This window comes from Prionailurus bengalensis, chromosome B1 (genome assembly GCF_016509475.1).
Source record: "Prionailurus bengalensis isolate Pbe53 chromosome B1, Fcat_Pben_1.1_paternal_pri, whole genome shotgun sequence".
Classification (NCBI taxonomy): domain Eukaryota; kingdom Metazoa; phylum Chordata; class Mammalia; order Carnivora; family Felidae; genus Prionailurus; species Prionailurus bengalensis.
The window spans coordinates 77386475-77412936 of NC_057344.1; the positions used below are offsets into that span (position 1 = coordinate 77386475).

General features: G+C 35.8%; 1 protein-coding gene across 8 annotated transcripts in view; it reads left to right on the forward strand.

Moving 5' to 3' along the window:
- LRBA (LPS responsive beige-like anchor protein) overlaps positions 1-26462 on the forward strand; it is a 786930-nt gene that overhangs the window by 729858 nt on the left and 30610 nt on the right. For 4 of the 8 annotated variants that reach the window (XM_043567604.1, XM_043567611.1, XM_043567641.1 and 1 more), the window contains exons 49-52: positions 5928-6017; positions 10396-10588; positions 14995-15057; positions 20474-20629. In XM_043567604.1, the coding sequence (XP_043423539.1) occupies positions 5928-6017; positions 10396-10588; positions 14995-15057; positions 20474-20629 (502 nt within the window). Of the gene's footprint in view, positions 1-5927; positions 6018-10395; positions 10589-14994; positions 15108-20473; positions 20630-26462 lie in introns of those variants that run through there. The other 4 variants (XM_043567619.1, XM_043567630.1, XM_043567649.1 and 1 more) reach the window with 2 other exon arrangements.

Here is a 26462-nt window from a genome sequence, read left to right on the forward strand (position 1 = left end):
ATGAGGCATAAGGGTCTGGGTGAGCCAGTTATGTATAATAGGCACTTGGTATACCTTTTTGTTGTGTGAATACTGTGTGCAAGGTGGTGTTCTACCAGTTTCACACCACTAAAATATATGACATTCTCATCTTTTATGGTTTAATTGAAGAGACAGACCAGTAATGTATGAGAAGTCACAAAATATGACAAGGAAGCTTGAATCAAGTGTGTAATCAGCAAAATTAACAGGCTATAAGATTTGGGAAGAAGTACACCAAATAGGTGGAACTCAAGCAAGGTTTTCTAGAGAGGAGTGGGACTCAGAAAATTGTAGATGAGGGTGACCATTCTAGAAGCAGGCAGTCACATGCAAGAAAATATAAGGGGGAAAGAGCTGGTTATATGTGTGTAAGAAGAGCAGCGTTACTGAAAAAGAACACTGTATGAGGGAATTGGATGAGGTAATAAAAGTTGAGAGATGTGAGAAGACCTTTATTGCTTGCCATTAGGCCTTTATCTTTTAATGACTGGGGATTAATCAAAGACATTTGATCAAGAGAATATTGCATAAAGGAGGGTTTGGGGAAACTTAATTCTGCAGGATATGTTGAAGGAAGAAACTAAAGAGACTATTGTAATCCTCAATACCTGAAATTATAAGGGGCTTGGATTCAGAAATGAGTGATGGATATGAGAGACTTTATAAAGCAAGTGATTGGGTCTGGTGACTGATTATCTATGAAAGGAGGAGATAAAATTTTTAAAGTAAGAATCTGAGCATAAAAGAAAAATCAAAAAAGAAGGCTAACCCTAGACTAAAGAATGCTAGAATAAAATTAGTTTTTCCAGATTTTAGACACGTTAATTTTAGGTGTGCTGATACATACCATACACACAGTATACATAGATGGCCATTAGGCAGCAATGTAAATGGGCACTTCATAGAAATCAATAATCCTCTGGTTTTAGATATGAAAATCTTGCTCATAGGGGCGCCTGGGTGGCGCAGTCGGTTAAGCGTCCGACTTCAGCCAGGTCACGATCTCGCGGTCCGGGAGTTCGAGCCCCGCGTCGGGCTCTGGGCTGATGGCTCAGAGCCTGGAGCCTGTTTCCGATTCTGTGTCTCCCTCTCTCTCTGCCCCTCCCCTGTTCATGCTCTGTCTCTCTCTGTCCCAAAAATAAATAAACGTTGAAAAAAAAGTTAAAAAAAAAAAAAGAAAATCTTGCTCATAGAAGAAAGATTTGTAGTCATGACAGCAGAAAAAATTTCCAGGGCAGAAAGTGTAGATTGATAATATCAGAGTGCTAGCAGAGAACTTGCAGGGATGAGTTCATTTATTGATGAGAAAGAACAGAAATCAGTAGAAGACAGAGAATAAAGAAGGTTAAAGAACCAGCCTGGGGCAAAGCCATGAAAGCCACAGAAGAGACAATGTCAAGAAACTAGGGTGTGATCGACAGTTTAGACTGCTACAGAGACCAGGGTGAATGACAAATGGTAGGTGAGTTGTAGAAACAATGAAAAGAATCTAGAACTGTCAGTTGATGATATAAAGTGTGACTACAAGAATTTGAGATTACAGGGACAGCTAGCTGGCTCAGTCGGTAAAGTGTGCTACTCTTGATCTCAGGGTCCGAGTTCAAGCCCCAAGTTGGGCATGGAGCCTACTTAAAATGAAATAAAAGGACTTTGAGGTTATAATCATTACCTTACAATCTTACTCCATAATTTTCACACTTGAAAAAGCCCTTCTATCGTATATTTATCACCAAGAACTCAAAGGTTAGTCCAGAGTTAAAATATTCGTGTCTAAGAATTCTGCAGTCTTTTTAGATGTTGGGAGGACTTGGAAAGAAAATAATTATTTAACTTGTGTGGGATAACACAGTTTTTATTCTGTCATTGAGAGAATAATCAGACCACTATATACATGACCTGAAAAAACCTTTTCCTGAAAGAGGAATGCACAAATTCTACTAAAATTTTAAGACTTAAAAAAAATGTTAAAAAAGAACATTGATATTTTTGAAAGTTGTCTTACCATCATATCCTTTTTATTTCAAAACAATGTAAAATACAAAGCAAGATATGTATTGTCAAGATCAGTTACATTAAGCTTATATCTATAATTAAGATTAATATGCAATAATGTCATTATTCTTAGTTTCTCTGTAGTAGTTAATGTTACTGATCATTCTGTTTGGAACTCTCACCTTACAGCTTCTGTATCACCCGATCCTGCTCCCCTACTCCTAACTCTTCCTCTTCTGTTTTCTTCATTAGTTTTTTGTATGATGCCCTAAATATGACTATTTCCCAAGGGCCAGCTCTAGGTCCTTTTGTGTCTCATGTATTTTCTTCCTTTAACCAGTGAGTTTCATACTGTGTGCAGAGCACTAAGATTTCTCAGAATTGTCTCAGGAGCTACAAAGGAAGCTTATTAAGGATGGCTTTATCCACCTTTAAAGTAGATAGCCCTATACCTATATTTTTAACATACTGGGGTTTCATGTTATATTGCATTTGGAAAAAGGAAGCCATTTCTGCTGCTTAAAAATACATATATACAGGGAGAGAGAAAGATGTAAAACCACTGACTTACATTTCTTTTTTATGAGTTATAATTAAATCAATACTCATCTTTCATTTTAGAGCCAGTCTTGGGTTTTCTTTTGCTCATTGGATATCTCAACATGAGTAGATTGCTATCACTATCTCTTTAGATTCCACATGTCACATAAAATATATTTTCTCATGGCAAACTAGTTCTCCTGACAGAAACTTGTATTTCCATTCATTTCTTTACTACTCTTGAAAATATGCAAGTTCAAAAGAAAAGAATTAGTCTGGCTTTTTTCTTCATTGGTCAAAGCCCCTGTACTCTATGACCTGTTGATTTTTCCTTAGTCCCTGGCTCACATACTTATCTCTTTTTTTTCAAATACAATGACTTCCATAAAGACTGAGATATATAATCCCTTTTGTTTTGGACTGGTGTCAGAACCTTCAAAGAGATATTTTTGTCTCTGGGTGCTTAGCACTGAAGTATATTTTGAAATCTTGAGCCATACTCCAGTTTCCTAAAATAATGTGTTCATCATTATCCTTATTCACTCCTGAAACATTTCTTCCTTTCCTTCGCTATTTTAGCTGTGTTAGATGGGGATCATACCGAGCCCCAAACCTGATAATGCAGCATTTTATTTAGTGCTTTGTATGTGCTAAAATACTGTACTAAATACTTTGTAAGTATTATTTAATTTTACAAATGATTCTGTGAACTGGTTATTATTAGTTCTCTACTTTGTAGATGAGGAACAGAGATTAAGCTAAATCACACAGCAGATAAATGACAAAGTCCAGATTAACACTCTTAGCCATCTGATGCCACAGGCCAAGTATGGAAGTTATCTCTTCCTCCCTCTACTTTATTTAAATAGGAAAAAAGACATGAGGGCCTTTGGGCAGGGACCACCAAAAGCAACAGTCAAGGGCAATGGCACTGTTTTTGCCAACTCTTCTTAAAAGAAATTTAAAACTCACATTCCTATTTGTCCATAAATCAGTGTATCATAAAATAGCAGTCCCACCTGTTTCTTTGTGACTACCTCTGGGCTTCAAGCTCTCCCACAGTGTGATATTTTTTCTTCTTCAAGATTGTCCTGATGTTGATCATAAATTGATTTCACTGATCAAAATCATTTTAGAAGTTCTGAAATGATCCTAGTCTCTGTTCCTTGCTCCCTATTGGCTCCTTTTCTTGTTTCTAAAGTCTAACAACAGTCTTATCTCCTGCTATTAAAACCAAACTTGCCTAGCTGTGCTTCTTTACTAACTGTGTCTGAACATACTTTGTGATGATGATGGTGATGATGATGGGGATGATGATGGGGATGATGATGATGATGATGATGATGATGATGATAGAGATAACTTATTCATTCATTCATTAGATTGTAGGCTCCTGCTTTTTGGTGCTCAGTCTTTTTGTACCCTAGACCTTGGTATAGTACCTAAAAGATAAGAAGAAAGGATAGCTTAATGGCCCAGAGTATTAGCTTTAGAATCATGCTGCTTAGGTGCAAATTTTGAGTCTGCCATTTATATGACCTTGGACAAGATATTTAAGTTCTTTGTGCATTATTTTCTTTATCTTTATAGATAAGATGGGTATAGTAAAGGACTCACATCATATAGTTTAAAGATTAGCTGATAAAAGATAGTAAACCACTTAGAAAAATTCCTGGTGAATAGTAAGTACTAAATAAATATTTGTTGGTATTATCAGCCCTTAATGAATATTTGTTGACTGCATATTGTGGGTCTAATCTATACCAAGCATTTTGCTATGGTTTTTATGTAAATATCATTTAATTCTTAATATAGCATGTAGATACTATTATTGTCTACATTTTACATGAGAGAAAATGGAAACTTAGAGAGGTTATTAAATAACTTACCTAGATCACAGAGTTTATAAGTGGTACGCATTCAGGATTTGAACATGGTCTGTTTAACTTCAAAACTCATCTTCCACCATACCACTCAGCTTTCACAAAGGTGTTTTCCAATCTCTTCTGCCTAAGCAAATGATAGAGCACTCCTTGAACTCATTGAAACAACTGTATAACCTTCTGAGTGTATTTGCCCTGCTTCCTGTATTGGGAATGCATTCAAGGACAGAAACATTGAGACCTAATACTGCTATGTGCATAGTTGACAATTATTGAACGCATAAATGAATGAATTGCTGTCATTGTTTCCTACAAGATTCACTGTAAAGGACTACGAGTGGTATCCTCAACGAATAAAAAAAGGAAATTAATCCTGGACAATGATTATATTTCCTTGTTTATGAAATATTAATTGCCTGTAGTCCTACAGAGCATATAAAAATTAAGGATCTATTTTCTTAAGGATTAAAAAAATAACATGATGAACATATATTCTCTTATGAATTTGAGAAGTTTTCCTCATTCATTTAACCTGGAACTTCAGAATACTGTCATGGCGTTGAGACAGTCTTTGTGTATATTTGCTTCCTTCTGTCTCCTCACACGTACTATATATCATTCACCCGATTTAGGGATCTAATAGTAAAGTAGATAGATAGATCAGGTCCTTGCTCTCATAGATCTTGTATTTTAGTGGAAGAGACAGGCATAAACAAGTAAACAAATAAAGTAATTAGAGATAGTGATAGCATCTGGCATTTAGTGGTTTCCCATGATGAAGGAGTTGTTGGTGATTGGGAAGTGAGCATCTGTGCTAGGTGTACAGGAAGATCCATGGTAAGGGATTGCCTTGCAAAGGGTGCATGTACACATCTTTCAGAAAGAGCATGCACATGTTTCTTATGTTTAGTTAGTCCCTGTTTTAACTGTCTCATGCTTGGATGCAACATATGGCTTTTACTTTGTTGTTTAGCCACCTAAGTTCAAAGAGACTGTCAACAATAATGCTCTTTCTATGGCAAAAATAATAGCATCAAGCCATTTTCACAGGTGCTATGTTTCTTTTTTCCTCCTTTCTACTTCCCACGATGAAATGGGGCCTAGAATCAAAGCAGCAATAGGTTTTCTCTATACCTGTAAAAGATTAGCTTTAGTCATCAGGGATGATGCAAGCAGGAGAAAAAAATGCAAGAAAACAGAGATGAAGCCAAAAAGGACAATTTCTGATTGTAATAGCTGGTTTCTGTTTCATATCACTGAGCAAGATGAGAAGGTTTCACGGGGTTTTATAGGAACAGCTTACACAGTACTAAAGGATGACCTCACCTTCAGTGCCCTTGCCAGGTGCTTAGACCCACTGTGAAAACACAAAGTTGATTTTCAATGTGAAACAAGCCAGAAGTATGGAATGACATTTTCAGGTGACAGTTGTGGTTCTACTGCCTATAATTAGTACCTCTTAACCCTCAAACTTGCCCGTGCCATTTTCAGGCTGTTGAAGCTCAAATCCGAAGTTTTGGACAGACACCTTCTCAACTACTCATAGAGCCCCATCCTCCCAGAGGTTCTGCTATGCAAGTGGTAAGTGCTGCTTACACTCTTTTCATTTCTTGCCTCTGAGACCATACTTGACATTCATAACAGTGTTTTGTTGTACTTGAGATTCCCTACCACATCTGAGCCTGTTCTTTTTATGTGATGTCAACCTACTAAGAACCAGCAAATATTAGTACATGCTGTTCTGGAGTCTTTGGGAACGTAAACATTGCTCCAGTGCTCTCCTATCTCATCAGCTCATGTTTTGCATTGAAGAATTAAAAGACTTACCATTGTCACATATCCTCATTGCAGGATAATGGCTCCAGACATAGGATTGATGAGTTTTCTGATTTGATCCTATGAGTTTCTAGATTAGTTTTGCTAATGTGTTTGTTCTTTACATCCCAATATGTTTTTCAGTTTGGGAATTTTAGAACTAATCCTAGTACATAGGATATTGTTACTAAGGATAATGGATCGCAGAGAGAAGAAAAGATGGTTTGATATACATACCACCCAAAGCTTAATGCAGTGATTTATATTTCTCGTGATTCTGAGGGTTAGGCAGGCACTTCTGCTTTTCTCACCTTGGCTCCCTCATGCACTGCTGCAGGGTGGGCTGAGGTGTCCAGACCTCTGTTTCCATGTGGTCTTTCATCATCAAGGAAGTTAGCCCAAGCCACTTCCACAGTAGGAACAGTGTTCCAAGAGAACACTTCTGCAAGACTTCTTGAAGCTTGCTCTCACACATCATTTACACCACACTTTATTGGTCCAGCCCAGAATAAGGAGCTGGAGATGGTAGAATTTTGACCAATACTCGGAAGGAGACAGTCGCAGCAAAGAGAGCAAGAGATAGAGATGCGGCGGCCCTTTCACTTCTGGCTGTTTGGTTGTTTTTTTTTTTCTTTCTCTTTCCATCTCACCATCTTCCTTGTGTATTTTTCCTTTTCGCCCTCTTTGTCATCTTTCTCCTTCCAAACCTTTCTCCCCTTCTTTCTCTAGGTGTGAATTGGCCATCACAATAAACTATAAGCATTTTAAAAATTACTTGCATCATGGGGTGCCTGGGTGGCTCAGTCAGTTAGGCATCCGACTTTTGGTTTCAGCTCAGGTCATGATCTCACAGTCCGTGAGTTTGAGCCCTGCATCAGGCTCTGTGCCTGTAGTATAGAGTTTGCTTGGGATTCTCTCTCCTCTTCCTCTCTGCCCCTACCCGACTTGATCTCTCTTTCAAAATAACTAAACTTTAAAAAAAATTAAAAAGAAATTATTTGCATCATGTTTTCCCCTAAGTGTTTTTAAATAGGTGAAATCAGATTCAAGGGAACTTAAGGGGTAACCAGTAAGCAGAAGATTATACAAAGAGCAAACATTTAGCAAGAACAGTGGAAGATAATGCCATAAAAATAGTAAGAATGATTTATGTTTGTGGTTTAGAATTAGTTTTAGTAATAGCTTGTTAGTGAGACTCAGGATATCATGATACTGGCTAATGGAAACAGCTCCACTGCTCCAATGACTTTCTACCTGGGTCTCTGCACAGATTTGGTCACCGGGGCAAGGAAGGAGCTCCTACTTCCAAGCCTCTCTCACATGGCAAAAGGGTTCATTGCGGCAGACCAGCTTTCTAGGGTAGGAAGGCACATGCTCATATAGGATCGGGTACAGTCTTTGCCGTTATCTGTGTCCTCTGAATTGAATCCCTGAACTCCTTTCCAGACTTGTACAAATTGTGCTTTTCATCTTACACATTGTGGGTGGGAAACAAAGGTGTGTTGGAAAGAAACCAGAGTCGTCAACAAGTGCATACTTAATCTGGGAAATCTGAATGAAATTTGGCGAGCAGTTTCCTACTTCTGCCTCAAACTTGACTCCCAGAGGCTCCCGGGATTGATTAGATGAAGGATTGTTTCTCTGATCCCTGTTTTACCAACTGTCCTCATCTATAGCTGTTGCCATCACTGCAGACTAGCCCAGTATGCTGGAATGTGCTTTCTCTTATTCCTAGTCCTCCTTATTCCATACTTAACCAACCAAGGATATGATGGAACTCCCAAGAGTTTCCTTCTCCTTGCCTGCACTGAGCACTAGTCAATATGGAGTATGTAGAACAGACTGGAGGGACAGCTTGTTGTAAGAATGTAGTGCACAGTTCAGGATATGATGTCTGCGGCTTTCTGTGGAAAGTAGCTTGTCCTTGCCATGTGGCTAAAAGTTGGCCCACTAGAGTCACTATGTAAACAAGACCCTCTCCCAACACATTAGAGATTTTTCTGTGTTTTTTTTAAGGGCATAAACATTGGAATTATTCAATTTCAGTTTAATTGTATTTACAATATGAACTGTTAAGCTCAAAAATAACTGTCAACTTCCTTTCAGTGAGACTTTATGATGTATGTTATACCCTGACTTTCTCAGAGTTTATAAATTAACTTTAGTAAATATTATTTTTTTTTAAAAACTACATAACTGAAAAATAAGGCTTGGTACTCCAAAATGATGTTCATTTCCTTTTCCCAGACTTCTTTAAAACTAGCTTGTAGGGTATTGTATTTGTTGTTGCTCATTGTTCCTCATTTTTACCCAATTTCACAGAGTTCCTTAAAAACTATATAAAAGGTTCTTTGAATGACAAAAAATACTAATTGACATAGAGGTTTTAAAAATTAGAGGCCCAAATGTTTATTGTTTTTACTGCCATTCAGATGAATCCCCCCACCATCAACTGTCAGTGCACCCCATCACACACACACATGCACACACGCACGCGCACACACACACACACACACACACACATGAATAAAGCAGAAATTAAAGCCACCTCGTGCTGCGTTAAGTGCATGAGCCATAATATACACCAGGTGTAGTAATTAGCAGGCACACGAAGGCTGCCTATTTGTCTGGTTTTGCTGCTGTTGCTGTATCCCCCTGTGTTTTCACACCATCAGATAGTTGGATTTAATTGAGGCCACATCAGATGAGGCATTACTGACACCTTTAATTGAATGAGCATCCAGGGAGGATTAACTCATAATATTGATTGGCTTTTAGCCACTTGCTCAGAAGGGTGTCTGGGTAGCTTATTAGTTGCCTTTATTTACACCTTTATGCAAAGAGTGCAAATAGGAATTCTTAGTGCAATATGTTTTTCTAAGTACTCTTAATAACTTTTTTAAAAGGACTGATAATAAAATGCAAATGTATTTAATTTTTTATTAGCAGTTCTGAATAAATATGTGTTAAATATATGTGCCTACACATTTACATATACCTGGTGTTTTGAAATATGGCAGTAGGAAAGCAGCCAGAAGCACTTCATCAAAGTGTTTCAATTGTGAATGATACTAATCAGCTATTAGAAAATAGACATGGTAGAAGAGGGTTGCTGAAAATGTACAGTGCAATTACTGTGTGATAGCATACCACCACAACATATAAATAAAGCCAGTAAATCAGAGTGCTGTTATATATGTCTTGGATTATGACATATGAGTTGTAGGAATGTTCTAAATCCTTAGTAGTTTTCAAGATTTATTTTGTTGCTAGTTATTAGAACAGACAGTGATTTTTGTTTAACATTTTCAATTACTTGCTGCTTTGGAAAGGAGAAATCAGAAGTCTTGAGCTTTAGGTTTGTTTTGTTTTTTGTTTTGTTTTGTTTTGTTTTACCAAGGGAGAGGAGGGGCATCTAGTTATTTCTCTTTATCCTTAGTGATAGAAAACAGTAGCATTTCCATTATAATAGGGCAGTGTTTATGACTTGGTACACTATATAAATATATTGTTTTTACAAGTGCATTTAATTATGCATTGCTTTGAAACACCTTTATAATTAAGTTTGTATATTACATTCATAAGTTATTTCTCTACTGTAATAATACATATATGTGTATAATTGTTGTTTATAAATATATGTTTTAATTATCTCTTTATTTAGTTGTCAAAAATCTTCATGCTACCTCAACACAACTTTGACGATCTTTGGAAATTACCTTGCCTTGCTTTTGTACCTGTTACCTATCCTCATGCTGTTTTTTTTTTTTTTGTACTTGACACACTATAGCAATTGGAATGGTTTAATGCAATCCCCAATACTTTGCCTATTTAGAATCTAAATAAAACCATTTCTTTAGTTCTTCATGGGAGTGGGGTAGGGAAGGGAGCTAATAAAATTTATGGATTTTTAAAAGGTTTCTGTTAAGGTATTCTACTTCAGTCACTAAAACATTCAACTAATGACATACATGAAAAACAAGCCAATCCTAACTGCTGTTTCTATAAACCTTTCTGCTCACCATGCTCTCAGCTGCAACCTGTGTTAACATGGTCTTTCCTCTTCTTTTCCTGCACCCTCTCTCTTGTCTTTCTTTGTCTTTTCCTTCTTGTATATTTGGGTCTTGTCATGCCCACTCAACAGTATCTCCTCCTGCAGAGTCCATTGATGTTCACAGACCAAGCCCAGCAGGATGTTATCATGGTCCTAAAGTTTCCCTCCAACTCCCCTGTCACTCATGTGGCAGCTAACACCCAGCCTGGTCTGGCGACTCCTGCTGTGATCACAGTCACTGCTAACAGGCTATTTGCGGTGAACAAGTGGCACAACCTTCCTGGTAAGTAAAGAAGTATCATTATAATGCATAGTAACTGCTGCACACTGTATAAAGATATTGTAATATACACGTAAATATCTCAACATTTGAGCTTTTCAATTTCCCAGCATTAGTCTGAATCAAAATATTTACGAGTTTGAAAGGCTTAAAGAAGTCCCCTCTGCGGTATATAATACAAATGTTAAAGCATCACCTATTCTTTGGCATGTGGTGGTTTGTCTTTATTCCTTGTAGGTAAATATTATTTCTAATATCTTAATATAATGATATTCTATATTGTGTCCATAAGCAGTTTATATTTATTTATCAGATGTTCTCCTTTTTTCCACTTATTGGTTTACTCGATAAACACTTCTGATTGCCTGTTTATGTGCCTTTCTGTGTATAACATCATATTATTTATCATGGATGACAGAAAAAAAGAACACTTAAGTTACACAGCCAAAGTACTACAAACCCATAAGTACATTCTGTTTTTCCATTATATGTTGAATAGTCGGGGTAACTAACAGCAAGATACTGAAATAACCCTTAGAAACATAAACCAGTGTTTGAGGAGACCTGAGAGTACATCTAATCCAGCCCCATGTTTTACCAATGAAGATACTGAGCCCCAGGGAGCTTGCCTTGTTCAGTATCACATATGGCCAGTCAGTGGCAGAGCCATGTTTGAACCCAAGTTTTCTGACTCAAATTTTATGATCACCCCTCTATGATTTATTACCTCTCATTAGAACAGGAATGTTGGGATCTGGATTTAGCACTGTTCTTTTTGGCAACTAGTTAGAAATTCTAATTTTGAGAAGGAAAATCTTCTAAAGTCCTGACGATTATAGGCTTTTTTTCCAAGCCATTGTTTTAGGTGGGAAAATGTAAAAGATAGATTTTAATAGTCTGTTAACTTGTCATTAAATCTGTAAAGTGTGCATAAAGTACTGCTCATTATAAAACCTGAGCTGGTTGCAAAAATATAAATTCTTGAACAGGGCCTCATGCCAAATTAAATGCAAAAGCTTTTAGAATGGAACAGAATTGAATTGACATTCAAACAAAAACTTGGTGCACTGACTATGCTCAATAAGGTACTTATCATGAAGAATCTGTGGTTGGTATCAGAATTTATTAAATATGGCCATTGCCTGGCTATTAGAAAGGAAATGAATGCCAGTATTTGATTAGAGAATAGATTTCAGGAAAAGTAGAGAAGGTAAAAATCGAGGTATATATAATTGTCTCCATTATTAGGTCCTTTTATTCCTTTTTCTTCAAGTGAACTTGTCTTATAGTGATAAATGTGTATGTAGATGACATACTTATATTTTGGGACTAAAGATTATAATTTAACAAATGTGACTTTTGTATTCTCTCAAAAGCATTTGTTAGAGGAAAAACATGCTGGTGGTGGGTTCTGTCGACCACACTAGAGGATTCCCTACGCTGGGTGCAGTTACTCTTAGCTTGGCAAAAGCACCAGTGCGTGTGGTGTCAGGGCCAGCACAAAGGATGCTTATCCTGAGTGGCTGTGTGTGGCAGCTCTGAGAACTTCTTCAGTCTAAACAGAGTGACAGCATATGTGAGGAGAAAAACCTTTTCAATTGCTGGAAAGCCCTGGCTACTCTCTGCTGCTGACTTGAGCCTCGCACAGAATGAGCTTGGCAGGAACTGGCTCAACCAAAGGGCTACTAGGTCTCCAACTGGTAACTCAGGTTGTTAGGTACACTCCAAAAGCACTGATGACGAGCTCCTGGCACTCCCATTTTGAGCAGGCCCATTTCCTGGACTGGAAAGCTTGCTTACCTTAGTAGCTGGCTGTCAGGTGTTCTTTTCCCTACTTCCACTTTTTCTATGGATATGTAAACTGATTTAGGGGCAGCATCTCTCTGCTGGAGTGCCACTTAGGGTACACCCAACTGTTCCCATCCCAAGCTCACCATTCTGTAAGATAAGAGCTTGGGGGACAGCATATGTTTTGCCAATTCTTTGCCTGTAATTCTCTCCAGTGAGCCTCCTTTGTGTCTGTATCTTGTGTCACTAATGGGTTTTGTCCCCACCTTCTGGCTTTACACTATGACACAGCAGCTCCTCACCAGATAAATATATATGGGAATACACAGGTAGTTATCCTTCTACAATATGTTCTCCAATTCTGAGCTTACACCTGTACCTAAAAATGTTAAGCATCCATTTTATTAAATCTATGTCTCATTCCAAGTATGTTTATATAAATCTGATTTTTCATTCTATCTTGTTCTACCTTTACCTTGCCTTGACATACCTTGATTTAAAACAAATGTCAGGCAGAAGAATGTCAGAAATCCTTAACAGTTTTTCTTCAATGAAAATCAAATTCATGTTATGCTGTTATTTTACATTTAGATTCTTGTTTTTTTCTGAGAATCTATGATTTCCATAGTTTGTTCACTAGAAAGCTAGCTCCTATCATTTCTTTCAGCAGTGTCTGTGTCCTCATTTAAAAAGAAAACAATCATCTTTATTTTTCTTTCTCATTCATAGGGCCTTACAGGAACTGTGGGGGGGGGGCGGGGAGCGGGGAATGAAAGAATAGCTGCTAAGATTTAAAGAGCATTTTCTAGGTTCTGGATACTGTTTTAATCTCTTTACACATATTAACTCACTGAATCCCCTCAATCCCTTGGGATGTATGTTCCACATTTAGGTTGACCCATGAAATCACCGTCTTTACACGTCAAAATGTCAGGTGTTATTAATTTCATATTGTTCAGTCTAACCCATTTTACAGATTAGGAAACTGAAACACAGAGGCTATATAAACTTGCCCAAGGTCACACAGGCAACTGTCTTTGAGGCCCAACCAAAGATAGTTAACCTCCTAAACCTCTTTCACTGATAGTGTGTCTTTTAATGTTTCTGAGATCCCAGATTTTCAGAGAAGTAGAGAAAAATGATCAAGGTATTAGTGTTGATCAGCACTGGTATCGCTGGAAGTAAATGGCACTGTTGGGCAAATCGGAGGCTCTGGTGCATTTTCCCTGAACATTCCCTATATGTGTCCTGTGATCTCTTTGCTGGCAGAGCCAGTAATCAGCAAAGACGATACCTTTAATAAAAAAAGACTGAGTTATACAGCTTCCTTTCTTCAGCTACCTTAATTTCTTATATATACTCAAATATAATTATTTTTAATGCTAATATTATACTTACCCAGATATTTTATCAGTATTAATGATCTTCGAAACCGCCTTGAAAAGTTGGTATTTGCTAACAGGGGAAATGATGTTTTAATAAGTTTTAAAATAATCTGATGAACTCATTGGAATGTACCCCATTTTTCTTTTCAGCCCCTCAAGTACAGTCAGAAAGATTTCCTAAGTGATGATGGTGTTAAGCAAAGTTCTAATACCAACTAAACAGTAGTTTAAATGCTGATGAGTCTATAAAAGGGAGATACTGACCCAAATGAATGACTGAGTCATTTGGGGAAAATAATTTGGACAGGGGCCCAGGATTTAACTATCAGAATTATAAAGCTAAAAAGATCATCTCTTCCAAACCCTTCAGTTTCAAGTTGCTATTTGCCTAAGTCTCCGTAAATAGCCAGCAGGGGCTCCTGCTTCCTAGCACACTTCCTCTTTACCTTAAGTCCTACCTTTCACAGGGAAACAGCCCACAAAATCTCTTCTCAATTACAAAATAAGTATGCAGGAATCTTCAGAACCATTTTGAGAATTGAACAAACTATTCTTAGCATGGATTGATTTTTGTTATTCATTTGTTTCTCAGAGTATTTTTAAATTGAAACCATGGAAATATTAAATATTAATAAAACTTTTCTTAAAAACCTCAATCCAGTCTTTAAGAAAGTATTTCAGCCAAATGCATTTAACTAAAACATTTATCTGTGGATAGCTTTCTTTATTTTTATTCAAACTTTCAATTGATTGGTTTTAAGTGATGGATGAAACATTAAATGTTCCCTGACTTAGAGCTTTCCCTTTCTCCATCATAAATTGACGTTTTTGTGGATCCTTTGTGCTGCAGCATTCAAAACTGCCTTTTTAAGAAGTAACAAAAAAATAGTATTTGCTACAGTCAGCAGATGGTTGTCACATTTTGTTTTCAGCGCGCTTTACCACTTAATTTTGTTTTGTTGCAGCATCAGAGGTTGCCAGTCAAGCATCTGCTATAGCTTATGGCCCAGGACTGGAGCCACTGCTGATGGCACATGTTCAGAACAGCACTAATCTAAAATAAATGTTTAATAAGCTAGCCATGAAAGCACCTGGATTTTTTTCCCTTAAATTTCACAAAAGTGTATGAGAGATTTAGAGGTTGGAAACAGTTCTACATAAGATTTGACTTATGCATTTTTATGTAGGTTAGTATATGAAAAATAATGCTTTTTTTTAATCTTTTGTGAATTCCAGCTCATCAAGGTGCAGTACAAGACCAGCCATACCAGCTGCCAGTGGAAATCGATCCTCTCATAGGTCTGTCACTTCTTTCTCTCTTTGCGATTCATTAAGCTCTGTATGGTGGCCCTGAAGTGTAGATTACAGTTGTTTTTCACTTGCTGGTTGCTGGGAATGGAATTTTCCTGATAAACCATTTGCATGCAAATTGGAATGCAATGAGCTGTGGCTATGCTGGTATTTCATCAACTCCCCCTCGTTGGTTTGCCTAATTTGAACAGGCCTAGGACGCGTGTCACTGAAAATTAATATGGATGCTGTAATAATGTGTGATTGAGAATGCGCATGAAGTACTGTCAGGATAATATTGGATCTTTTCATCACTCAGACTTGTTGATGAGCAGGAGCGAGGCACGTTATGATGAATTGGTGCACCGGTAATGTGATGGAGCTCCTTTGCTAGGGAAATTTTCATAATAACAGTGGGGTTCTTAGCAGCACTGTGTTGTGAAAAATAAAACTGTAGTGCCAGGGTTTCATCATTAAAGGAGATCAATCCTTTCTTCCTGGACCCTCTGTTCAGTGTGAGGGGATTAATGTGCAATTGCAGAGCAGTTTCAAAGTTGAAATATATTGCCCGGCCAATGGCAGTGTTAAGATATTTGTATTCATTTTCCTATGGTCCTACAGCCCAATAAATTGCCATTGGAGGTTAAATTTGTTCAAGGGGGAAAAAAGAAAAGGGAGGAGACCAGAAAGAGCCATTGGGATGAAATGAGCATCTGCAGCAGATGACTTAGAATATTTAATTGCTTCTGTGCCTTTTGAGTCAGTTAGGCAAAATCTCTAGTTTAGCATTTTTCATTCTTATGGGTGGGAATTTCATACATGGCTTTACTGAGAGTAACATTATTAACATGTCTTATTAAAGATGCTATTTCAATCACTTTTAGAATAAAATACTTAATTGCCTAGTTATTGGGGGTGTGCTACCATTGTGGATGTTTAGCTTATAATTTTGTTAAGTTTCCCTGGCACATAAATTTGTTACAGTTTTTAAGTTTTCACATAGAGCAGATGAAAACGCTGATTTATTCTTTTAAAATCCAAGGTCTTGCCTATATGTATGTCACCTTTTTTTTTGTCTTTAAAACTATTGTTTCAGTAGAGAGCTACGTGGCTACCACTTGCAAATGAACTATCAAGATGAACTAAACTAACCTTAAGCTCAAAACTAATTCATTTGGCATTCCCCCACATAGAAGCGGAAATGTAAGAAGTAATTATCCATGTGAAGGATAAATACTACTCTGATTCCTAAATAATCTTTTGCTTTGAGTACATAGGATTTGCCATATATTAAAAAATAAAATGTTCACTTGGGTAAAGTTTTAAAAGTCAGGAAAATAAAGTCCATTTGATAAGTCCTTTACAAGCATTATTTATTAAGTATAGAATCATTCTTTGCCTTAAAACTTGACAGTGAATATCCTATAGGCAAATCTAATTAAATGAATTCAGCAACTGTCATTCTTTAGATTAGGCATGGGTAAACTTTTTTGATAAAGGGCCAGATAGTAAATACTTCAGGCTTTGTAGACCATAAGGTCTCATAGACAACTACTTAGTTCTGTTATAGCACAAAAACCACCAAAGACAATATATATAAACAAATGAGCATTTCTGTGTTCCAATAAAACTTTACATATAAAACCAGACACAGGCCATAGTTTTCTTATCTACTGTAGATCATTGGTCATCTAACGGTTTACTCCTATATCCCCTAAAATAATTGTTTAAAACCATGTACCTTCCCACGTATTTTAAATGTAGCATGTTTTAAAGTTTTAAGGTTTTAAAGTTCCCACGTATTTTAAAATAGCATATAGAGGGGCGCCTGGGTGGCGCAGTCGGTTAAGCGTCCAACTTGAGCCAGGTCACGATCTCGCGGTCCGGGAGTTCGAGCCCCGTATCAGGCTCTGGGCTGATGGCTCAGAGCCTGGAGGCTGTTTCCTATTCTGTGTCTCCCTCTCTCTCTCTGCCCTCCCCCGTTCATGCTCTGTCTCTCTCTGTCCCAAAAATAAATAAACATTGAAAAAAAAAATTTAAAAGTAGCATGTAGAAAGTTTTCAGCACAAATTTCGATAGTTGCAAATACATGTATATATATTTATGTATTATGTATTATGTATACATACATTATGTATATATGTAAATATATATTATGTATTATATATAATATATAAAATTTTAAATCTATCCAATGGAATTTAAATATAAAAGTGAATTAATAGTCAACATTTTCTGTTTTTAAAAAATGCATAAAAAAGCTATTAACAGTTGAAAATACTGTATTATCCTTTTTTATCTTAAATTTATATTTTAATTCCACTTCTTCTACACAATTTTAACTTTTCAAAAAGTTACTTTATTGCAAATACTTTTCAGCAATAAAAATATATAGAAAATTAAACAAATGTATGTAAGTTAATTGTCAAAATTTCCTATGACCATAAGGCTCAGTTTTGTAAGAAATTAATGTACACTGAGTTATCATTACAAATATTATACACACTTATTAAAATTATAATTTTTAATAAACATTATTAAACATAAAAAAGAAACACTTATTAGAAATACATCTTTAATGAAATGGGTGGGACTTTCTCCTCCCCCTGCCCCTCCATTCCCCATTTGCTCATGTATTTGAGTGAACATTATTTGTTGTTGAATGAGACAGGATTTGTCAATGGTTCTATCCTCTTTTTTTTTTTCTATTTTTTTTTTTTCAGTAGATGGAAGCTCTGAGGAACGTTACCTACGTGAGAAAATAGATGGGAAAGGAAAGAATTTTGTTTTCACAGTGTCTCTGAAATCTTTGAACTCTGAGTTATGTGACAAAATTTATATTGTAATCTGTTATTAAGAATTATTTTCATGGTCTGTCATTAAGTGATCATTTTAACAATCTATCATTGGAAATTTATTTTTAACGATCTATCAATTGACATCATGATTAGATCCTCCTTCCATTTTATTGAAAGCGATGAATTGGAAACCACCGGCCCTACAGAATGATTTGATACTTTGGCATTCACTTTTCAGCCTCACATCAGTATTTTGAATTGTCCCTTTATTTTCATCTCAAGAGATTTTCATACCCAGATAAAGCATTATAGTAAGATCCTGGATAGAAAAGAAATATGCCTTTGTTTTATTTAGTGGAAGAAGAGCATGCAGAAAGGGTCATAAGAGAAGAAAACTCACAGGAGAGTTCTCAGCCAAAGCTGTTTCAGGGAAGAGAACGTATAAAAGTTGAGGAACTAGAAATTGATTCCCTTAAAACCATCTGTGCTTGTTTATCCTTTGGGAAATCTTATACCACCCTCCTGCCAGGAGTGTGCATGCCCCAGTTTGAAGAATGCTTATCTGGACAAATACACCTAATATTCATTAAATAAAAACACCTTCAGTACTGAATCTTGGGAGACAATGAGATAAAGGAAGCAGTTGTGAGATAGATAGATTAAATAGATTGGATGGATGGATGGACGGATGGATGGATGGATGTCGCAATATTAAATTATAGGCAAGCACTTACTTGGAAAATAGTTCATCTGAATGCTGAAGGGGCATCAGCCTGTACTCATGGGTACTTTGTGATCTCTCAATTAAAATTTATGCACATACCCAAATCTGTGAAGTGAGATCCTCCCCCCCACCAGAAATCATGCCCCCCCCAAAAAAAGACCAGTGAAAGTTTATATCCTAGAAGCAAAAGTCATATAAATGGTAACAAATAAACATTTTTACAGTTTTCATGTGGAATGAAGTACTGTAGTAACCAGTATAGAAAGTATTACGTGCCTTGTCTTTAATTGCTAGGTTTCTTGGAATAAAAAAATCTAAGTTGTACCATACAGCTTCACTGCAGTTGGATACTATTGTCTCTCTGTAATGTACTATGGTACTTATAAAAGCTTTTCTTATTTGCCAGCAGCTTCCCTTTGTGTGGGAAGGAGGTGGCAAAAGAATGATCCCCAAATAGGATTCTGCCCTTTTTACTGCTGCTGTCACTTTCTAGTTCATTAATCCCCCAAAAGTAATATGAAGCCTATTATCAAATAGTTATCTAATAATCTTCCTTGGTTAAGTTGTATAGACAGACACTAGCAGAATATTCCACTATGTCTATGCATATGTTTGCTAGGTCATGTTTGCCATGAGGGCAGGGAATAGTTGATTTCTCTGTATCCCCAGTGGTTCTTAATACAGCACTGGAAAGTATTTTGAATACTTTTTTTCTTCTGCATCACTTTCTGAGCCTTCTCTTAGATTGGCCACATTAACTTAGTTATTACATGCAATGAATATTTTTCTATTTTTTATTTTTATCAATGCACTTATAGGTTGGGGTTTCCCCTGCCCACCCAAAAAAAAAAAAAACCAAACTGAAAACTATGATGCAAAGAATGTAATGATCAGATGCAGAAATTTATCTTGTTATGATTTCTGGTACAATCAAATTTCTTTATTATTATCAAAACTATTATTTGTATTGGAAGGTTGTTGGTGAAATAACCCTGAGGTCACTGGAAACAAAGCTTTCTATTTGGTTGGCCTCATGGTGCCAAGAAAGGCATCTCAGTGAAAATTCCTTTTCTGATAATGGCATGCTTGGTAGTATATTTCTAGAGGATTATTACTCTTCCTATGTGCTTGATGTTGCTCTGTGTCTGACCTTCTGCCTAGTGACAAACCCCATATCAGGTGCTCTGTAGCACTTTGAAAACACACTGCCAGACTGTCTTGTTTTATTGCTTACTTAAGGAGTAAGAAAGTGGCAGTGTGCTGTGCTTTGACTTTTTCAATTACAAGTATCTTTAATAAATAGTCATTCTACCCTTTCCTTACATGCAAGTACAGCTGTAAACAGGGGAAGAAGGAGTTCACATCTAGTCAAATTAAAGACCTGTTAAAGCCAAAGTACTCCAAGATGTTACAATATTTCAAATATATGACATTTAAATTCTAATATTGCTTTCTTGTGACAAAAAGTTAAAAGGTAATAGATTGTCACAACATGAATCCATTCTCATGACAATGGACGTAATGAGATTGTCAGAAGCACAAACCTAACTGTGGTGCAATCTGGAGACTGTAATCTAGTTTGGTCTTGTCCAAGAGCTAGAAAGCATGTTCTGAGAATTGTATACTATTTTGAAATTGTAGTATGTTATTATTTTTCCCTCTAGGCAAAATTTCTTTTTGAGACATTGAATTTAGCTACCCACATTCTTCCAACAACTGGATATATTTTCCTGTTTTGTTTTTCAAATATTGTCATGTTTATGTTTAAAATTTTAAATTAAAGGTCAAATATTCTTGTCCTGGAATGCTTCTCCCTCAACCCAACCACCAGTATCACAGACCCTAGGATTTTTGTACATGTGTGGGTTTAGTACAATTTTTGTCTCTTCCTCTGTTGTCACAGCCAGCAATACAGGAATGCACAGGAGGCAAATCACTGACCTTTTAGACCAAAGTATTCAAGTCCATTCCCAGTGCTTTGTCATCACTTCGGACAACCGCTATATTCTCATCTGTGGCTTCTGGGATAAGAGTTTCCGAGTCTACTCTACAGACACAGGTAACTTATTTTCATCAGTGAACTAAAGTTAGCTACAAGTAGCATTGAGAGGCTAGAATGTTCTCTCATCTTCTTCCTTCCCCAAATTACAGAATTCTAAAATGTGTAACATAAGGAAGAGACACTGTTTTCCCCTTTTAGGTAAAAATCTATAATATAGTTCACTATTAAGTTAACTTCAGCATGTTTTTAAGAGGCAGTTTGTTAGTAAGTCTGTCTTCCAAGCCTCATGCCTACCGAATGAATGATTCATTTGAAATCGTATCCTGGCATGTAAGTAACATAATCGTACAGCAGGTGTACATACCTATAGGTGTATTTTCCCACTTTTGTGTTATATAAAGGGCTTTTTTTTTTTCCTTACTGGAATTTCTCATTAATTGTATTTCTTAGTAGTAGATATCTTGCCTCCACTTAATTCTGCATAGAACATTGTTGAAAGCTATACCATCATGAAGGACATTAGCTGACTACTGATTTCATGTGTGACAGGGGCTCTTATTAAAATATAAAAGTTTAACTGTATATATTCATTTGCATGTATCTCACTAAGGGACAAACCAAGCTTAACTCATCATTATTATAGAAGATCTATAAATTTTTGTATATAGGAAATTCAGAAGTCTCTTTAAAATATTTTAGAAACTGTTATAGGAGGAAATCAATTTATAGTAAATATGTAGTTGAATATTTGAAAGAATTAAAATTAGATATTAATATATCAGAATTTGATAATACTGTGGAAGCAGAAATTTCACCTAAAACAAGGATGTACAAATATCTTACTTACATGTGAGAATAGGAAATTCTTTTTAATTTCTAGTTAATTAAATGTTTTATAGTAAATCATTTTTCAGTCTTGTTTATAATCTTTATAGAATGTATGAATCCAAGTTTCTGCTTTAGTAAGTATAATATATTGAAAAACTAATTGTTGGTTATTCAAAAATTTTGTCCTAATGCATTTTGATGAATGTATTGTAATATAGCTATGAGAAAGTAGAGGAAAAATAGTTGAATATATACTGTTCATATAATAGACCCTACAAGTTGTTTTTGCCATGATCTTACTTATTTTTTTATTGAACTGATGATAGTTTTCTTAAAATGTGTATCCTATGTTCTGTAGGTCCAGAAAGAAAATACCATTACTAGTCTTTTTTTTTTTAATTTTTTTTTAACATTTATTTATTTTTGAGACAGAGAGAGACAGAGCATGAACAGGGGAGGGTCAGAGAGAGGGAGACACAGAATCTGAAACAGGCTCCAGGCTCTGAGCTGTCAGCACAGAGCCCGACGCGGGGCTTGAACTCACAGCCCTCATGGACCGCGAGATCATGACCTGAGCCGAAGTTGGCCGCTTAACCGACTGAGCCACCCAGGCGCCCCTCTAGTCTTTTTCTTTAATTAGGCACTTACTGCATGTTGAGGTCTATAAGGTTGATTACTATTGAGCCTAAAACTCCTCTAGAATTCTTAAAAAATGCAATGGAATTGATGTGTTCCTAAAATTATTTATTATTACAGTGACTTTTCTCTGATTTAATAATGGAATTTAAATTTTAACCTCTTCTTTCACTGTTATGGTAATGACAACCTTATTAGAATCATTGACCTCAAATTGTGCTCCCCTTTTGCATAAACTTTCAGATTAAAATTGTTACATGCTCTCACAAAATTTTCTTAAACATTCTTTTAGATTGCATATCATTTTTTATACATTTAAAAAATTATTTCATAATTTACATACCATAAAATGAATTCTTTTTGGGTTACAGTTCTGTAAGTTTAAGCAGTGTATAGAATTACATAACCACCATAATAAAGATGTAGAGCAGTTCTGTCACCCCCAAAATTCCCTGTGCCCCCCCTTTGCCATCAGCCTCTTCCCCCACCTCAGCTTTGCACCACTGATCTATTCTTTATCTCTGTAATTTTGCATTTTCCAGAATGTTATATAAGTGGAATCATATATTATGTCAGTCTTTGGTTTTGACATTTGAGTATTTTTTAATTTGCTAACCTTTCATATCACTTTTCAAGAGCATTGACTATTAATATTTGTAATATAATTTGTAATAATCACTTTTATGTAATACTAACATTTAAAATAACTCTTACATTCACACAGTTCTTTAGAATTTATAAAATTCTTTCATATACATGATATTGTGTCAGCCTCATAACAGTCCTGTGAGAGACAAGACAGGTATCTTCATCCTTATTTTTCAGATGATGAAAACTGAGGTTTAGAAAGGTTAAGTAACTTTTTTGAAATTTGTATAGATAATGGTAATTGAACTTGGTATTGGAGCCAGCTCTTCTGACTTCAGATGTAGCATTCTTTATCATTACACCATGTTATCTCATATAGGCGTACCCATGAATATTGGTTAATTTTGGAAAATGCTATAATGTATGACACTAAGTTCCTCTGTGTCTGCCATGTTACATTAGACGTGATAAAGTAGATAACATTCCTTCTCTTCTTTCCAAAAACCTTCCACTTTACAGGGTTTTTTTTTTGGATATGTGAGTGTGAGTGTGTGTAAAACATTTTCATAAGTGGTAGATTTATTCTAAGCTTCATTTTAGTGGTACTTACTTAGCTTGTACAATAAAAATATTGACATTTGCTAGAAAAGTTATGAAAAAATCCTGAAATGATAGTCCTAGTATGTTTCTTAATATCTTCTATACAAACAAACTCTGATGCTAGTTTTATTTAAAGTAACTTCAGTTAGAGTAAATATATGTTTTATGACAATAGGGATATTAAATAGTTTCTCCTTTAGGTTTACCAGAAAAGCAAGGGGAAAATTATATGATCAATAATATATAATAGCAAAGCTATCACAAGTGTTGAATTCAATTATATTTTCACACATAAGCCAAAAAAAAATTCTTCCGTTATTAGATTCAGGGTGGGGTGGGGTGGGGGAGAGAAACTGGTTGTAACGGGAAATTCTTTGAACATAAATCATGTTTTCGGGACACAACCAGAACAGCAGAGGCAACAATAAAACCTTCCCTCGGCAGTGGGAATTATTTTCAGGCCACATTTTAGATTCAGTGGTGTAGAGTCCTGAGCTTGAATTTTTTTTATTTGTAGCACAGCTGTCAAATAAAACATTAACTAGAAAATTTGTTCTGTCAAAAAAAGGATATTCTAGTGCTTGTGGTAATATTTGATATTAGTGTGTGGAGAGGTGGACTGGTATTAAAGGAAACAAAAAATAAAGGTTGAGGAACACTTATGAGATTATCAGAAAATAATTTACCAAAAAGAGCAGCAGGTATTTATATGCTGTGATTTATTTAGGAGGAGTGAACCTCAACCTCATAGCAATAACAACTATTGCTGAGGAAGGCTGCCAGAACAGGAAAAAGTAAACTTAAAAAAATAATTTTTTCCAGAGTTGAGTCCAGAGTATACATTGTAGAAAATAAAATTAATTGGTATTAAAATATGAAAGGCTTTAGATGTAAATATGTAAATGTCACATCACTCCCTCATTTCAATCTTCCTTGATGCCCAATCTAAATTCATTCTACCTTATTATTCTCACTGATCCTATCTTGTTTTTTTCTTTTATAATACTTATCACTATTCATAATTACATATGTTTGTGTTTAATGTCTGTCTGCCCCACTAGACACTAAATACTATAAGGGCAGGCATCATGTCTAATTACCACCAATATACATGTAAGAAGGCCTAATGCTTAGCACTCAGTAAATATTGGTTGAATAAAAAATAATCGTGATAACTTTGGGGGCCAAAATTAAAACACAAGGAAGTTTTAATTAAAGAACCATAGTGACAGAGTATACATTTTTCTAACACTGACATTATAGATACAGAGTGATGACTTACCCTAGAATTAACAAATGGATCTGGGAAGATTCTGCCACTATAGTTAATTTATCCCACTTGTCCAGCTAAATCTTTACACTTTGTTCTCACATGAGTTGGAAATTAGGTAAATTATCAGGAGAATAGCCGCTTTTTTGCAAGGCTCCTGGAAGCACTTGGATTTCCCGTGCGCTGTGTTCCTCTTGTACCATTGATTGTTAATCGTAGTAACTCCTCCTCACTTCTACAACCCACTGGATTGATGGCCATCACATCTTAAATAGGCCTGCCCTAAATAATCTATTTACATTACTCCTGTAGTTTACATGTTCTCAACATTTAGGTGTAGGCTGAGGCAGAAATAACTGTACATCCTGTTACCAAAAACATAACCAACACAGTATGTTCAGTTGTTTTCAGTGGTTACAACTCACTGACATTGCCTTCAGTTTTCCAGTTAGTACTAAGAGTGCATTCAGCTGACTTTGTCTTAACCTTTGTAAGGCCTGCCTTTACTCTGACACCACCCAGTTTACCACTAACCCTCTCCACTTTGTTCTTCATGTAAATTGGAAATGATGTGGAAATGATTATATCTTTTCATATTTAATTTGCTCTTTTCATTTCCATTTTTTTTATTCTAAGAAGGCTTGAATTCTTGATCTTTGTTGATACAATTAATTTTTTAAATGAAATGTTTTGATATCCATTTAAAAAGTTGAAGAAATTCAGAAGTACACATTTTTAACTTTAGCAGTTAAAACACCAGCTTTAACTGAAGACTATTATACATAGGAGAAAAAATGCATTTTATTAATTGTGCAATTTGAGCCTGAGATGAATCTGAATTTAAAGTTACTAGTAGTAGGCTCTCTGCAAGAGTGAAAACACTGTATTTGATCTTATACCTGAGTTAAATAAATTATGTTTCAGCATTTTATTTTTAAATTTGCAGCCTTTTTAACAGGTATTAGACTTACTGGGGCGCCTGGGTGGCTCAGTTGGTTAAGCGTCCAACTCTGGCTCAGGTCATGATCTCCTGGTTTGTGAGTTCAAGCCCTGCATTGGACTCTGTGCTGACAGCTCAGAGCCTGGAGCCTGCTTCAGATTCTGTGTCTTTCTCTCTCTGCCCCTCCAACCGCCCCCCCCCCACCTCTCAAAAGCAAAATAAACATTAAAAACCTTAAAAAAGTAAGAGACCTATTAAAATGAAGAATTAAAAAAGTTAACATAAGTACTTTTTTAGTTATATTTATGATTATCTTGAAAAGTTAAATATACTTAGATGCCAATACTTGAGACCTCAAACTTTTGAATAGGTTATGATGTGTTACAAATTAAACACAAACTTTTTAAGGCATATTCATCTTTTTTCAGCTTAGTGGTCTTTCTTCTTGAATATTTGAATTATATTTATATGACCCCATTGAAACATTTATTCAAAAATAAAAAAACTTATGCTGAATATTAGAGACAGATATTCTCTGACATTCAACTGTACATTCTGTAAACCTTTTGGAAGGAAAATTTTAGCTAGAAACCATGGGGATGGAGTGGAAGGGCTTCTATAGCTATTTAATACTTTAGACAGTATGTATGAATTATAAACACCATCCTAATTTTTAAACAAAGGTTTTAAAAGTGGGGACTTTACTTTTTTTTCTGGCACTGAAAGTGGGGGCTTTACTCTTTTTTCTGGCACTGTTAGTGAACAAGCCATCCTGTGTCTGAAACCCTAGATCTGTAGTAAGTTTAGTTAGAGTTCCTCCTTTTCACCCCCAGTCATTAATGTTAGATAAACTGCCATTATCTGAATTTCATCATGAGCCCCCAAGGAATTTTCATCATTCAGACAATTAAAACAGAGATGGAATGACCTGGCTCAAACTGCAATAATAATATATTAGTCTTTTTACCAAAATTTAGTTCATGTAATTCTAATTTGGAAAAAAAAAAAACCACAGAAACTCTCCAGAG